At 27.3% G+C, this 16,263-nt stretch overlaps 8 protein-coding genes across 8 annotated transcripts; 4 read left to right on the forward strand and 4 right to left on the reverse strand. All coding sequences in view use genetic code 12, as the record gives it.

Moving 5' to 3' along the window:
* Position 1: 1 nt before the first annotated feature.
* KGF54_001357 (S-adenosylmethionine-dependent methyltransferase) lies at positions 2-667 on the reverse strand (the record flags this gene model as incomplete). Its single annotated transcript, XM_051761717.1, has 1 exon — positions 2-667. One exon carries the CDS (start codon positions 665-667, stop codon positions 2-4), a length of 666 nt encoding a protein of 221 aa, XP_051621753.1.
* Positions 668-848: 181 nt separating this feature from the next.
* Positions 849-1,082, forward strand: RUB1 (NEDD8 family protein; the record flags this gene model as incomplete). The annotated part of the gene is made up of 1 exon (XM_051761718.1): positions 849-1,082. One exon carries the CDS (start codon positions 849-851, stop codon positions 1,080-1,082), a length of 234 nt encoding a protein of 77 aa, XP_051621754.1.
* Positions 1,083-1,567: 485 nt separating this feature from the next.
* On the reverse strand, positions 1,568-3,556 carry AMO2 (Amo2p; the record flags this gene model as incomplete). The annotated part of the gene is made up of 1 exon (XM_051761719.1): positions 1,568-3,556. One exon carries the CDS (start codon positions 3,554-3,556, stop codon positions 1,568-1,570), a length of 1,989 nt encoding a protein of 662 aa, XP_051621755.1.
* A 2,293-nt stretch (positions 3,557-5,849) lies between these two features.
* On the forward strand, positions 5,850-6,428 carry PEX22 (Pex22p; the record flags this gene model as incomplete). Its single annotated transcript, XM_051761721.1, has 1 exon — positions 5,850-6,428. One exon carries the CDS (start codon positions 5,850-5,852, stop codon positions 6,426-6,428), a length of 579 nt encoding a protein of 192 aa, XP_051621756.1.
* Positions 6,429-7,546: 1,118 nt separating this feature from the next.
* Positions 7,547-8,567, reverse strand: FRP3 (putative ammonium permease; the record flags this gene model as incomplete). Its single annotated transcript, XM_051761722.1, has 2 exons — positions 7,547-8,117; positions 8,299-8,567. 2 exons carry the CDS (start codon positions 8,565-8,567, stop codon positions 7,547-7,549), a joined length of 840 nt encoding a protein of 279 aa, XP_051621757.1.
* Positions 8,568-12,234: 3,667 nt separating this feature from the next.
* DBF2 (serine/threonine-protein kinase) lies at positions 12,235-14,103 on the forward strand (the record flags this gene model as incomplete). Its single annotated transcript, XM_051761723.1, has 1 exon — positions 12,235-14,103. The coding sequence occupies one exon, from the start codon at positions 12,235-12,237 to the stop codon at positions 14,101-14,103; it is 1,869 nt and encodes a 622-aa protein (XP_051621758.1).
* A 57-nt stretch (positions 14,104-14,160) lies between these two features.
* On the reverse strand, positions 14,161-14,820 carry KGF54_001363 (exosome non-catalytic core subunit; the record flags this gene model as incomplete). Its single annotated transcript, XM_051761724.1, has 1 exon — positions 14,161-14,820. One exon carries the CDS (start codon positions 14,818-14,820, stop codon positions 14,161-14,163), a length of 660 nt encoding a protein of 219 aa, XP_051621759.1.
* A 116-nt stretch (positions 14,821-14,936) lies between these two features.
* Positions 14,937-16,220, forward strand: KGF54_001364 (U4/U6-U5 snRNP complex subunit; the record flags this gene model as incomplete). Its single annotated transcript, XM_051761725.1, has 1 exon — positions 14,937-16,220. One exon carries the CDS (start codon positions 14,937-14,939, stop codon positions 16,218-16,220), a length of 1,284 nt encoding a protein of 427 aa, XP_051621760.1.
* Positions 16,221-16,263: the final 43 nt, after the last annotated feature.

Here is a 16,263-nt window from a genome sequence, read left to right on the forward strand (position 1 = left end):
ATTAATGTCTATTAAATCGTAATATACTTAATACTTCCCATCCAGCCTTTTCATTTATTATAACATCAACCTTCCAACCTTTATTTCTCATTATATCAGCAACTTGATCTGGTTTATTTCTTGCACAAAATAATATATAAGCAACACCATCGTTACTCAAGATATTTTCTAAATTATTTAAAACTTTCCAAGTTATAATCATTCCATCTTCACCCCCTAATAACGCTAGGTCTAACCAGGTTTTATCTGCGTCCATTTGTGGAATTTTTGGAATATCTGAAGCTGGGACATATGGTGGATTAAATATTAATAAATCAATTATATTATTTCTTATACTTGAAGTTAGATCCATCTGAGTTGAGTCTACTAAGTAGGCTTTTTCTTTACAATTGTACTTTATGGTACTTTTGACTGTTAAACATGCATTTGGATTAATATCTGTTGTTATATAAATGGCATTGGGTAGTATATTTTGTAATATAAATGTAGTAACTATTCCTGATCCAGTTCCAATCTCGGTTATTATAGGTAATTTGTCATTTTTTGTAAATTTATTTTCGAGGTATTGTTGTTGATCTTCAAAACAATCTAATAAATAAAACGAATCTTCTGATGGTTCATATACTTTATCATAGTCTATATCTTTAATTATTGGTGTTGGTAACATAAATATGTATGTTACTTTTTCATTGATAATCTGAAACTTTCACTAAAAAAATAAAATTAATATATGAATCAATTTTATCCCAAAAAGACCATTTACACTTTAGTTTATCGTCCATCCTGTTACTCAACGAATCGACCTACTACAAACACAACTAGAATCAAATAATACAATATCATAAACAATGCAAATCAAAGTCAAAACATTAACGGGAAGAGATATCTTAGTTGATATTGAACCACAAGATAGAATTATTAGAATTAAAGAAATGATGGAAGAAAAAGAAGGTATATCTCCAGCTCAACAAAGATTAATTTTTAATGGTTCACAATTGGATGATGATAAAACTGTACAAGAATCTGGAATTCAAGCAGGTTCTTCATTACATTTAGTTTTAACATTAAGAGGAGGAAATTAATGAACAAGAATTAAAGTGATAGGTGATTTGATATATTACATGAACAACTCCACTATGCGATGAATTAGATTTTTGTATCAAGATATAACAAACTGTATAAAGAGTATATCAAGCAAATACAAAATTTATTATGTACTTATGTACCCATCTACTTTTGAATTTTGACCTAATTTTTGAAGACTGCAAAGAAGTGACGCTGTGGTGGTTTTGTAAATCTTTGACCTGTCTTCCAATTATACAAAATTGTCAATTTTTGGCATCATCATTAGATTCTTCGTAACTTGTCCAAATTTTTACTATTACTCAAGGTGTGGATTAATATTTTGTCATTCAATTCGCGGAAAGAATTTCAAATCAATGTCATAAAACCGTGTGTATTAAGTAATTAATGCATATAAATGAACTATATAAAAGATTTCAAAATTTTGACTTTTTCCCTATATCTAATCTAAATTTAATCCAACAATCCATTGTTAATGTAAATTTTATATCTTAGTTTTGCAACAACCACCTTCTTCTTTACTTTCAACTAATATTGATTTATTAAAATTATTATTAGCTTGTGGGATATCTAATGCAGGATTTTTGTCAAAGAAATTAAATGGTGTCAACATGATATTATGAATTTCAACAGGCATAACTGGGAAATCTTCAACTCTTGGGATATGAGTAAAACCTAAAGTGGCCCAAACAACACAATCATCATTTCTAACATTTTCATCTCTTACACTCCATTCAGCTAAACCAGTATCTTTTTGTGATTGATTTGTAAATTCACCAGCAGCAAATAATTCATTATCATGATATTTAGTAACCCATACTTGTTGAGTTGCAAATTTTGCTCTTCTTGTATTAAATGAAGTGTCATCGGCTAATAACATTTGTCTTGCTGGCATTGAAATTTTGTAACCAACTGGAGTTTTTGAAATTGGATTAATAACATTTTCATTAATAATTTTATATGATCTATTTGTAAATGGTGATTGTTCAACATAACCTGGTTTTTCAACAAATTTACGATCTGATACAAATCCAATTCCATATGGGTTTAATTCTTTATCTTTTGGTAATTTCTTGGTATCATCAAAAACAACAGTGTTTTTATGACCATCAACAGCTGGATCAATTCTGAATGATAAAATATGTTGATGATATGCTGCCATACAATTTGGTGCAACAATAGTACCCCATGGAACTTTAACATTTTCATCAATTGGCATAGTTGATAAAATACCAGTAGCTCTTGCTTCAATATCAATTGAACCATCCGATACGAATTTAAGATTAATAATATATTCATAATTAGCAACAGTTGCAATAGTTTGTACAATAAAGATTCTTCTTCTTGCAACAGTAGCATTACCAGTTCTATAATTAACATGTTTATATAATAAACCATCATCTTGTTCATGCATACAAATAGTATTTGGAATTACAAATGGTTCACCATTTGCATGTATACCATGACCATCCATGTATTTAATAACACCTAAACAATCACAACCTAATGCTAATCTATTACCATTAACACCAAACCCACAATCACCTAAATCAAATGCTTGTTTTCTGTGATATGGAGCTCTTGGATCACCATATGGGACAGTCATTTCTGATAATGAAACTCTATAAAATACTTGTCTACCTTTGAAATAACCATCATAAACAGCAAAACCTTCTCTTGAAGTACTTGAAACTCTAAATTCCCAACCTTGCCATTTAACTAAATTACCTTGAACTGTGAATGAAGGACCTTCAGGTTGTGAAATTAATAATGGTTTAACATCTCTTGGAACAACTTCACCATTTAAATCTGGGTGATATTCACAACATTGAACCTCTTGCCAAGGACCAGTTGGAACAGTTGTTGCATCAAATCCACCTGGTAAATAATCCATTCTAACGAATTTTTTGGTAAAAGCTTCAAAAACTGGTGAAAATTTTAATGGTAAAGAATAATGATTTGATTCAGTATGACCATTACCTGCTAAAACATACATAAAAAATTGGACTAATGGTCTTTTTTCATTTGGATCATCAGTTGCATAAATCCATGGATCATTTCTAACAGTATAATTTGATGGTAATTTTAATTTTTTGATTTCTTCAATAACAATTGGATGATTATTACAATGTTCTTCCCATTCCATCATATCATCTGGTAAAAATGGACCAACAGTACCTTGAGGTTGTTGTTGCTTAGTAATAATATGACCAGCAGTAACATTGACTAATGCTTTATTGAATTCTAAATCATTTGTGTAATAATAAGCATAAAATACTCTTGGAATTGGTGGAGTTTTTAATCCTTCTCTTTCAGCTGCTAAATATTTGATCATATCCTTTTTTGGAGGATCTAATCTATCAATTTGAACAAAATGAACATTTGCTGAAGCAGGATAAGAATCCTTAATTAATTTTGAAGTTAATCTAATTTCATAATCTTTTGCAGATTCAAATGGATGTGGTGAAGCCATTTTTAAAGTAGTTGAATAGGTAAATATAAGATGGATTAATTATTGAATTAAAAGAATGAAATAAAAGAATGAAAATGAAAGGAGAAAATTAAAGATCTATTTATATAAAAATTGAAAACATGTTTATTAATATAATTTTTCAGATCTCATGATAAGATAATCATTAAATTTTTCAGTAAGTAACCAAACTTAACTAACCTTGTGTGCATATTATTATTTATCGGGAATCTTTATTTTTTAATTTTCAAGTATTGTTAAACTGCTAGACTTACTTAATTAGGATTCATGCGCTTATATTTGAAAATTAAAAGAATTGTAATGAAATACTATTGGATTGTAAAATTTATTGATAGTACAATTTAATTTTAAACCAGCTTACATATTATATAACGTACTTTATGGCATTACAGTATAATATGATACTATTCTGTTTGGACCTTCATCACAGAACCAAAAATACAAATCTGTTAGCATATTTTTAAATTACTTATCTCTACATGTAGAAAAGTCAAATTGAACAGGGAAATATTTAAGCCAGGAGTTTGTGTTCCCTACAGCTACAATCGTTGCAATTTTTAAAACAACATACCCCATTAATTAAAAGATTTATGAGTTCATTAGTTCAAAATTAAATGATGAAGTCAAAAATATCAAGCGAAAATCTGTGAAATTGTTTCAAAATTTATAATGTGCGGAAAGTTGTTCCAAATAGGGAAGAGTCAAACGCATCTAAATTTACTTAATTTAGTAATTATTCGAATTTAATAAATTCCATTTGCCTTACATTTTTTAACAAAGGTCGTTTTAATCAGAGAATCTGAAACAATTTCTAATGTGACTCCCAATATGGGTAGTTGTAGCAGATTGATATCTTTTAAATAGTAAATCGAACTTCTATGGAAAAAGCCTTAGTTTTAAATCAAATACTTTTACAATTTTTCGATTGTATTAGTCACAGAATTGAGTGTACTAAGTTATAAACCGTTGCACATATATGATTATATATGTATTTTTGATCAACACTTAATAAATTTCAACTTTAGTAATACTATAATATATCGAATATGTAATTTAATAAGAGACATCAGTCAAAACATCAGAAAATTATTAAAGTGTCAAATTCTTTTATTTTTCCCCCACATTTGGTGGAAATATTATTTTACAACTCTATCCCTATTTTGTAACTTGAACTCGCTTGATTTTTTCCTACTTCTCGAGAACTTAGATCTTTTCTGATTCACTATAGCTTGTCAACAGTTACTGTTCTAATAACAAGATCAATTTGGCGGCTGAACTATATTTCATGACATTTGAATAACTTATTGATCAAAAATTGATGACCGTAAATTTTAAATTTCAAGAAGAATGATGAGCAAAACCCAACAATGTTGTCGTTTAGTTCAATGCTCAATTAATTTCTCCAAATTTTGCACTTGAAGAAAGTCTGACATTCTAAATTCAATCCAAACTGTTGTTAATTAGTGTTGCCCTATCTGCTCAATTCTACGAAACTAAGACATATGTGGTCAAGTAATTAAACAAATCAATCTATCGGAGTACGAATTTTTTTTAGTAGTAAATTGTAGTTTAGTAATGTATGCTCAAATAAGTAGCAGAATTAAGTTTCATATTTAAGGGTTAAAAAAGCTAAGATCTTAATTAATTCAATACTAATTCATTTAGAAATAGAATCTGGAGGGGAAAAAAATGTTGGGTGAACGTGACACGGTATTATATTTCCGAAGGGTGTTTTTCTTTTGCTACCAAATTTTCATATACTATCAGGTGGTTAATTAGTGGTGTGACCCCAATAAATTTAAGCAAGTAATGACTCAACACTTAGACTGATTCTTTAGATTGAGCAGGACTAGCTCATTTGGTATCATGATGAAAATAGCTGTTGAAGCTACTCTTCATAAAAAAAAATAGAAATAACTTTTGACAGTATACTATTTTAGAAAAGAAATTTAAAAGTAAATAAATAAAACGTACAAAATTAACCAACAAAATTCAATATTAAGATAATATTTAATATTTAAAAAAGTAACTTCATTTTTAAGAAATTACACCTAGACAAACGTATTCCTTGTATCAAATAACTATAAAAGATTAACTCATTCATTATATTTTTGAAGACACCATTTCATTTAACTTATACAATAAGCATTATATCATCCACAACTCATTTTAGAGATCTATAACCCTATTTATTACAACAAACTATCTCATCATATTTTTACAGCAATTTTTAAACTCGATAGACAAACTTATATTTCGATTAAATTTTTACATTATGATGGCAAGAAAAGCTCAAAGAAATCCAAAATTATATATAGCAGCAGTTATAGCAACATCAGCGTTAGCAATAAGTTATAAAATATATGATACATTCATAAAATCAACCACTACCGAAGAAAATGAAATCGAAAAAGATACAACAAAACCAAATTCACTAACAAAATTACCAAGTTTCAACTTATCCAAAAAATATATAAATAAACAAATTGCGATTACTTTATCATCATCATTTTTATCATCAAAATTACCATTACAAGATATAATAACAACTCAAGAAAATATGATATTTATAATACCACCAAATTTAAATGAAGAAGATTTAGATTTAAATAATCAACAAGAAGAATCAGCAATAGAATTGAATAATAATTTTAAAATTTTAAAATGTTCAAATTTTCAAGGTTATTTACAAATTTTGAAAAATTTAAAACCTGATTTATTATTAATATGTAGTGATGATTTGGGTATAAACTTTAACAATTTAAGTTATGATTTAAATAATTTCATTTCAAAAATTATTAATGTTGATCAAGATAAAGATTTATTGTTACAAATCAAGCCAATATTTAGTTGAATAGAATTTAAATTGAATGTTATTCTAATACTCATTTTTGATTGTAAACTATTAATTCGATTAAATTAAAATCACCTAATTTGTAATTTGCAGCCTCTTTCAATAAATGTTTCGATAAAATAGAGCAAGTTTTAATTTTGATTTCTTTAACTTGTAACTTCCAAAACCTTTTCAACAGATCTTTCAGATTATAAATTTTTTGTTGAAAGACTCAAAGATAAGATATGAGATAGAGCTCAGTTTAAGAAAAATTTCATATAATTTTATTAAATGATAGAAATCATAATTTGGTAAAAACAATTTAACAGGTCTCAATAATTAATTTAGTTTGGAGTTCCATAGTTAAAGCTTTACTTATTGCAACTTTCGAGTCTTCAATAAAATGCTGCAGATCTCGGAGTTGAACTGGATGATCTCGGAGTGAAACCCCGAGCTTGATTTTGTATTTGACAAGCGAGGAATTACCGCTCTTTTTAATTAATGTTGTTAATCTACAACACTTCATATTTGTATACTGATTTTGTTATTTTAGCTCTCATTTTCCTGTTGAATGAAGTTTTACAAATTGATTTTCATAGGAAATCTCGAAACTGGAATGGCTGCAAAAACTCTTTTTTGTTAAAAAATATTGTCTTAAAAAGTCGTTTTCATAGTATACAGAACCTCATAAAATATGGAAAAACATTCAATTGAAAATAGATACTACAAACAGTCGAAAAAAAAACGTATAAAGCATTGCTGACTTTAAATTAAATTAAATAGATACATAAATAGCATAATAGAAAAATATATAATGAATAATTGAAACCAAAAACAAGTTGAAAATGATAACGTCTAAAATTATGATTTTGACCTTTGAGAATTGAATTTTTAAAACTTGACATCGCTATTATTTTGTATAGGTGACTTGAAAATAACTTTGGGGGGTGGGGTCATTTTCAACTTAGCAAACTCAAGACTTTAAAATTAAGGGACCAATATAATAGTATCGGAATTGGATAAATAAATAAGTAAATTAAAAAATATAAAATGTCTTTGGTGTCACGTGAAAATTTTGAGTGTCGTTCAAGAACAAATTTTGCGATAATTATAAAACACATGTAAAATCATCAATATTCCTAGTTTTTCTTCCATTTTTCTTCAAGATCAGGTAATGGGATAGCTTTGACTGTGATATAACTATTTTGAGCATTGGCTATACCGCTGTAGGCACAATAAAAAGCAAAGAAAGCGGTGATCAATCCGAATACACCTCCGGCAGTTTGTACACTTGATTTTCCTGAAAATTCACCGATAGCTAGTAACAAAAATGTAATTGTCAAAAAGAAAAATACTCCGAAAAATGCAACAGTAGATTTAACAGTCATAAGCATCAAGAAAAATGTGAAAATGAACCAACCAATCAAGTAAATACCCAAAGCATTAGCCAACTCATCTGATTTACCTTCATAAGCAGCTAAAATACCAAAAGATTCAACATGAATAGCAGCCCAAGATAACCAAAATCCACCATATGATGATAAAGCAACACCACCAAAAGTATTTCCAACAGCAATCTCAAATAATCCAGCAATTAATTGAGCTGCACCTCCATAGAAGAAAGCTAAACCAACAACAATATTTGGAATTGTTACACCTCTAGCTTTACAATTAATTAAACTTAATACAAAAGTAGTTAAAGCGAAAGCACTATGAGTGAATGTTAGTAATTTAAGTCACATAAAGAAAAAGTCCTAAAGCATAAGTGTATACCAGTTTATGATCAATCATTTGGCTTGTTGAAACATGAAGCCAATAACTTATTGAAAAACTTGAATTGTATACCACTTGCTTCTTTCAAAACTGTTATCATTTCTTAATCTAAACATACCTTAAACCTAATGGGGCAGGATTTGCAAAATCATTCTTTGGTGGTGGTGATAAACCTGGATTTAAAGTACCACCAAAAGCAGCCATTAAATCTGCTTTTTTATACCTTTCATTACCAAAAGTGATATAATCACCTTCGGTTACAATTTTTGAAACTGGATGATCTTCATCATTTGGCCCTGAATTACCATAACTTTCTGGGTTTGCATTATCCAGTACCATGAGACGTTCATCTCTTGGTTCTTGATTTTCTATATCTGGCTTGGTCATTTTTGGATTTTTTTATATGTAGTTTGCAATTAAATGAATGAGCGATGAATTGATTAAATATTTATTTATCTAAGAAATTTCTTGTTGACTATTGATGAATTAGGATTATAGTTGAAATATATGCAAAATAATTCAAGGAAACAATAGTACATATATATGTATAAATTTAAAATAAATAAAAAAAATGGTTTAAAATGAAATCATTTTTTAACCCTCTTTCATGCAATATTTAACAATCTCTTTTTGTTTATTTTTTTTTAATAAGTTCAATGCAATAGATTTTTCTATAATTTAATTTGTGTTTCTAATAGTTTTTTATGCACAAATTCCATCAAAATTAATTATTTTTTTGCAACCTCTGCATGAAAGAAAAAATAAATTTTAAAATAAAAATTAAACAATATAAAATAAAACTCCGAAATAAAAATAATCTTGAAAACCCATAGTTTTTAAATTTCAAGACCATTGAGAAACTAAGTGTTCCTCTAAAAACTAAGAAAAAAAGTGACATAATTGGGTGAGTTTTTTCAACTAATCAGGTTTTAGTTTCAGATTTAAAGTCAAAATTGAAGTAACAGGTAAACTTTAAACTTTAAACTTTAAAATTTTAAGGTTAAATTATTAAACGCAAAAATAAAATGTCGGATGTTAAAAATATTACAACAAATATGAAAATTGTTTGATTTAATCCGGTTTTTTTATTATAAAAATTATTAATTATGAAATCATTCAATATATCTTTATTCAGATATACATCAACAACCCAAAAAAGAAATTAAACCATTTTATTTGAGTCAATAGTTGAATTAATGAAAGTAAAAAACTAGTTAACGTGCAAAGAATAACTCGAGTGGGGACATTTTTCCACACTGCATTGTATTTAATATATTTTGGGGGTTAGTATGCAAAATTTAATTTAATACAATCTACATAAAGGACAAACTTCCAGAAGAATATTCGATTATGCATCAAATAAATCTATAAATATTCACCGTTGATTATAGTCTCCACAAAATATTTAATTCACTTCTCCAGTATGACAATTTAAAAGTGAAACCAGACATGACTTCAATTCAATTTATTTTTACAAAATGACAAGAAAATATATGACCAAGACTATAAGATTTAAATTACCTGAACAAACAGATTTTGATAGGGAGGAAACCCTCCATGCTAAACAAGAATATTATTACTTTAACCCACAAATGATTACTTTTAGTATTCTCTTTTTTACAAAACAGTAAACATAGTGTATATTAAACTCTTCTCAATAAATTATTTTTTATTGACATGCTATCGAAAAAGATTATAATAATGTACAATTTTTGAACCATCTACGTTCTGTCTAACCAAGTTTTACTGAATATTATATTTTAAAAAATATTAATTTTCTTGATTTTTAGTCTCTAATTTTGACAATTATTTTCTAATTTTTCTTTTATTTGCGATCATCGAAGATCGGTATCAAAAGGACCTAAATTTTTCATCTCAATTAAAGAAAAAAACAAATACCTTCTAATTATATTAAAATAAAAATTTTTTGGTCTTTTTTCTTATTTATTTTTGAAATATGGGGTAAGACTCCTATTGAAAGCCTATTTTATATGGTTATATCACTATTTTATCTTCTTTTTTGAATTTACGAACTTTTTTTTTTTTATTTCTAATTTATTCTTTTTATAAAATTTTTATTTTTTTTATTTTTAATTTAAAAAATTAAACTTTTGACATATTTTTATTTTAATTTATAATATTTAATATAATTTTAAACGATATATATAATATAATATGAATGGTTAATTAATTAAATGTAACATATAAAGTAAAAAAATTATACAATTCAATATAATACACAAATATAGATATTATATTTAATAATATATTATATAAAATTATGAACCCACAAATTAGATTGTTAATTTTAGATCTTGTCATACTTTATTTTATTTCAATTATTATTTCAATTCCTTATATCGGTAATAATTACAAAATATATTTATTATTTATTCTCTTTCATATGAAAATCAATTTATATTATACAATAAAAATATTATAAGAGACATCGGTTTTATAAAAGAGTAAAAATAAGTTATAATATAATACTTTTTGAATGACAGATTTAATTTGATATAGAATAAAAATTTCATAATTTTATAAATACTAACCACAAATGGTAGTGTACTTGCAAAGTACAAAAAAAAGTCCGAGATTGAAAAATTAAATAATACAAAAATAAATCAACTCATATTAATATTTTATAGTTAATAAATAAAACCTAATGAGTATTATAATACAATAAGCTGGAAATTGCATACACTGATTTACGTCATACTTTTATTCATCATTATCAAAAAGTTTTATATCTAATCAAATTAACATATATTTTTTATTGGTAGACATATTAAATAATTGATTTTTATCAATTTTATGACGTATATAGAACAAACCTACACTAAGAAAAATAGAAAATTTTTGGGTTGATTTCCCCACAAAAAATTTAATTGATAAGTTGAAGATAAATTAGTTTTATTAATTGATTGTAAAAATCTGAAACGTTTTAAAGTTTTGTTGCCTGAAGCTAGTTCACTTATATCTATCATTTCTTTTAAATCAACTCAAGAGAATGTTGAATCACTCCACAATTCGTAAAAATGTAGGTACGTTTAAACTTTTTGTCTCCTCTGAGTTGCAGTTCATTAAGTATTGAAATCTATCAGTCATTTGATCACAAGAGGCTGTTTTTGAATAAAGAAAAAGTCCATTTTCAAAACACTGGTTCTATATTTAAGAATTAACGGTAGTATGAGAAGTTAGATATATATTAAGAAATTTTTCCTCTCAACAATTATTGGATTCACTAATTTTTCGAGAATGAAGCAAAATCCAACAAACATGCAGCGCATGGAAAAAATAGAAGTGAAGAATGCAAAAAAAAAAGTTTCTTGAACGTTAAATTCGATCCATTCATATCAAAAAAAAATTATTTGAGTGGTAGCTTGCAGAAAATGTTTTTGGACTGGTTTTAAATTTTTTCAATGAAATCATCAGCATTAAATTTAATATTCAATCCTAGGCAATGTCAATGAAGTTTTATTTGACTCAAGATTCTGGCATTACCAAGAGTAAGAGAAGAGAGCAATGGCTCATTGATTTTGTATTAAATATCTTTTGACTATTATCTGCATGAAATTCACTTGAAAAAAAAAAGGGAACAAGAAATAAATCGTCAAGCACGTTACAGCTCAAACTTTTGAAATTCAATAATAGTTTATACGTAAGTTTTGTTATATACTAAGTGAGCTCTCAATTGATTTTTGTTCTACTAAATTTCCATTGATAATGATTTCAAATTATGAAATTTCGTATCTCTCAAAACATTCTATGCGCTACCACCCTATTTACAATTCAGCCCAATTTGGATATTTAATATCAAAAATCTTTTATTCTTTTTATTATGGAATCAAGCAATTTATTTCAAATTTTTGTTTTCTGTACTTTTGAATCATTAATCATCAAACTTCAACACATCAAGCCTCAATTTCATTCTTATAACAGATAAATACATTGCTATAATTATCTCACGCAAACATTGTTATAAATTGGAACCTTCCACAACATAACTAATTCAAGAGATCATTAAAGATTGGACCTCGCTAACCACTTAAACATGTCTAGTTTTTTCTCAAGGTCTCCGAAACATCAACATGTTCGTGATGTAGGTGATATATCTCAATCAATGGAAAATGTGTCAATTTCAAGTAATATGATGGATATTGATTCAAGTTATAGATCACCAAATAATAAATCATTCAGTAATGCTTTTAATCCAAATCAAACTCACATAAATAAGGAAAATATCACACCATTAAATTCACCAACCAAAACCATTTTACATACATCACCAACTGGAACTCCATATAGTAGAAAATTTAATCCACAACATCAAACACAACCATTAACTCCGACACCTTTAAATCAAAATCAAAATTATCAAAAAAGAGCATTACAAGATCATATATATCAATTACAGCCACCACCAAATCAGAGAATCAAACTTTCCGAGGAAGAATTCCACAAAAGGGCCAACAATCCAAAAACTAAAAGATTAACATCAGTTGCTCAATTATATTTTCTCGATTACTACTGCGACATGTTTGATTATGTTATTAGCAGAAGACAGAGAAAGTCATTTGTTGAACAACAATTATTCAGTGATCCTACTTTAGCTAATGATCCTCAAAAACAACAATTAGAATGGAAAAGTTATATTGGTAGAGAAAGGGCATTATTAAGGAAAAGAAGATTAAAACCAAAACACAAAGACTTTGAAATGATTACTCAAGTAGGTCAAGGTGGTTACGGTCAAGTGTTTTTAGCTAGAAAAAAAGATACAAGGGAAGTTTGTGCTTTGAAAGTATTAAACAAGAGTTTATTAGTCAAATTGGATGAAACAAGACATGTATTAACTGAAAGAGATATTTTAACAAACACTAGAAGTGAATGGTTAGTGAAATTATTATACGCATTTCAAGATCCTGAAAAAGTATTTTTGGCTATGGAATTTGTACCAGGTGGAGATTTTAGAACTTTATTAAATAATACTGGTTTTTTAATACCACCACATGCAAGATTTTATATAAGTGAAATGTTTGCAGCAGTAAATTCATTACATGAATTAGGTTTTACACATCGTGATTTAAAACCTGAAAACTTTTTGATTGATTCAAAAGGACATATCAAATTGACAGATTTTGGATTAGCAGTTGGATCAGTTTCAAATGAAAGAATTGAATCAATGAGATTAAAATTACAAAAGTTAGAGGATTTAGAAGAATACCAAGTACCTTCAAAATTAATGATGGAAAGACAAAAAATTTTCAAACAAAGTCAAGGACATCATAATTTGGCAAATTCGATTGTTGGATCTCCTGATTATATGGCATTAGAAGTTTTAGAAGGTAAAAACTATGATTATACAATTGATTATTGGTCATTAGGCTGTATGTTATTTGAAGCATTATGTGGATATCCGCCATTTTCAGGTTCAAAACAAGATGAAACTTATCATAATTTAAAACACTGGAAAACAGCTTTACGCAGACCACAAACAAAAGATGGTAGATATGTATTTAGTGATCGTACATGGCAATTAATTATAAAATTAATTGCATCACCATCTCAAAGATTAAAGAATTTTAAACAAGTTCAATCTGCTCCTTATTTTATTGATGTTAGAAATTGGGAAAATCTAAGAGATAAAACTCCACCGTTTACTCCACAATTAGATAATGAAGAGGATGCTGGATATTTTGATGATTTTGAAGATGCAGAAATGATGATGAAATATAAAGATGTCTTTGCTAGACAAGAGCAAAATGAACAATTATTAAATAATAGAGGTAATAAAGGATTTAAACAGAATAATTTTATTGGTTTTACATTTAAACATAAAGCAAATCCAAATAATAAATTTGAAATCAATTTGTTGGATTTGGATAATTCATCTAGATTAGATCCATTAGCTACTTTATATTAGATTTAGAAGTGTATAATACTTAGGGAATGAATGTGTAATAATTTTTTTGAATCTATTCTATTTCCATATATAATCATTTTCAATCTTATTACTTATATATTTCCTCTGGTCTTGATGTATTCCTTCAACATATTTTACACTTTTAGATATTAAATCAAACAACTCCAGTTCTGTGAAAGATCCGGCACTTTCCAATAGCATTAAATTTTCAACATTATCACCTTTGAAATTAAAACATATGACATGGTGAGAATCACTAGTTTCTAAAACATCTCCTGGTGGATCAAAAATAATATTTCCTTGATTATAACAAGCCACTATAGATGCAAAACTCAGATATATTGCTAAATCAGCATCAACAAGAGCGAAAAAGCAACAATTTATGGCTGCATTTAATTCATTACATGTGAAAAATGGTGATTCATCAATAATTAAAAATTGTATAACAATTTGTATTAATTGTCTTGGGTATTTAAAACGTATTATAATAGATTGTAATAATGATCTCAATTTATCTTCTAATAATTTTTCTCTTGTTGTTGATAATCCTTGTGATGGTCTAATGATAATTTCTAAACTCGCTTGTTGTGGTAATTCTTGTCTTGGTTTTGGATCTATTGGACCCGATATAGACACCAATGTCTTTGTGTTATTTAGTATTAGTTCAGCTGATCCATCTGCGTTATCTAGTAGTGATGTTTTAACTTGAAATGACATTTTGGTGTTTGTTACTAACTCATCAAGTTGCAATTCCTATCTGGAATATTTTTCAAAGAGAAATATATAGCAAGCCGCACCACCATCTTTATTTTTTTACAACCAAAAAGTCAAAGATGATTGATTATGAAAAAGAGTTATTAGCGGACTTAACAAGTTCAGACGAAGAAGAAGAAGAAGTAGTGGAGCTGTTACCTACTGAAGATCAACTACAAACTAATCAAACAAATGATGAATCATTGTCCCTACCCGAAAAACTCTCCATTCTAATTACATCATTAAATAACCCATTTCAAACCATATTACAACACCCAAATATAGAGTCGATAACTGACTACTCAAGTTTATCCAAAATATATCCATTGATTTCAGAGCTAAATACCAAATTTGAACAACAAGCAGACGACGAAGAAGTGGATTATCTAGAATTAATCGCACAAATTAATAATGATGATACATTTGAATCAGAGGAGTATAAATTCATACTATTAATCAATGAATTGTCAACATTAATAAACAACGAAATATTAGCGTTCACAATTCTTCTAAAAATGCAATATAAATTGGTATTTCCCGAATTGGAGCACATTGTATTAAATAATATAGATTATGTGAAAACTATAATGTTAATTAAACAGAATTTGACAAATATTAAATCATACGATGAGGATTTACAAACAATTATGACTAAAGATAAAGTGTTATTATTAATAATGGCTGCATTGCAGCAATCAAAAGACCAGTTTGAATTGTCAGATTCAGATTTCAACAAAATATTATCGTTATGTCTACTTATACTTGATTTAAATGATGTGTTAATCAAATTATCAAATTTTATTTCTTCAAGGTTATCTAAATTTGCACCAAACGTTTCATCGATTATAGGTCCAATTACTACTTCACAATTACTTATTGCAACGGGATCATTGAAAAACTTAGCACTAACTCCATCTTGTAATTTACCATCATTAGGTGTGAGAGATTTATCAACTTCAAATAAATCAATATCAAGAAATATTCGTCAAACTGGATATTTGTATCATAATGATCTTGTAAGATACTTACCACCTGAGATTCAAAAATCAGTAATGAGAATAATAAGTGGAAAAATAATATTAGCTTCAAGAATTGATTTGTCAAATTCAAGCCCCAATGGTGAAGCAGGATACAAATTTAAAGAAGAGATTGAAAACAAGATAGATAAATTATTAGCTCCACCTGAACATGTACCTGATAAAGCATTAGCTAAACCAATTGAAATAAAATCTAAAAAAAGAGGTGGTAGAAAAGTTCGTAAATTCAAACAAAAATTTGCAATGACTGATTTAGCAAAAGCTCAAAATAAAATTGAGTTTGGAATGCAAGATGACAAATTTTATGATGGTAGGGAATTTTTATAGTTAACACTTGTAAAATGGATTCACTAATGATAAGATAAAGGAT

Source organism: Candida jiufengensis (genome assembly GCF_024610255.1).
Source record: "Candida jiufengensis strain CBS 10846 chromosome Unknown scaffold6, whole genome shotgun sequence".
Taxonomy (NCBI): Eukaryota; Fungi; Ascomycota; class Pichiomycetes; order Serinales; family Debaryomycetaceae; genus Lodderomyces; species Lodderomyces jiufengensis.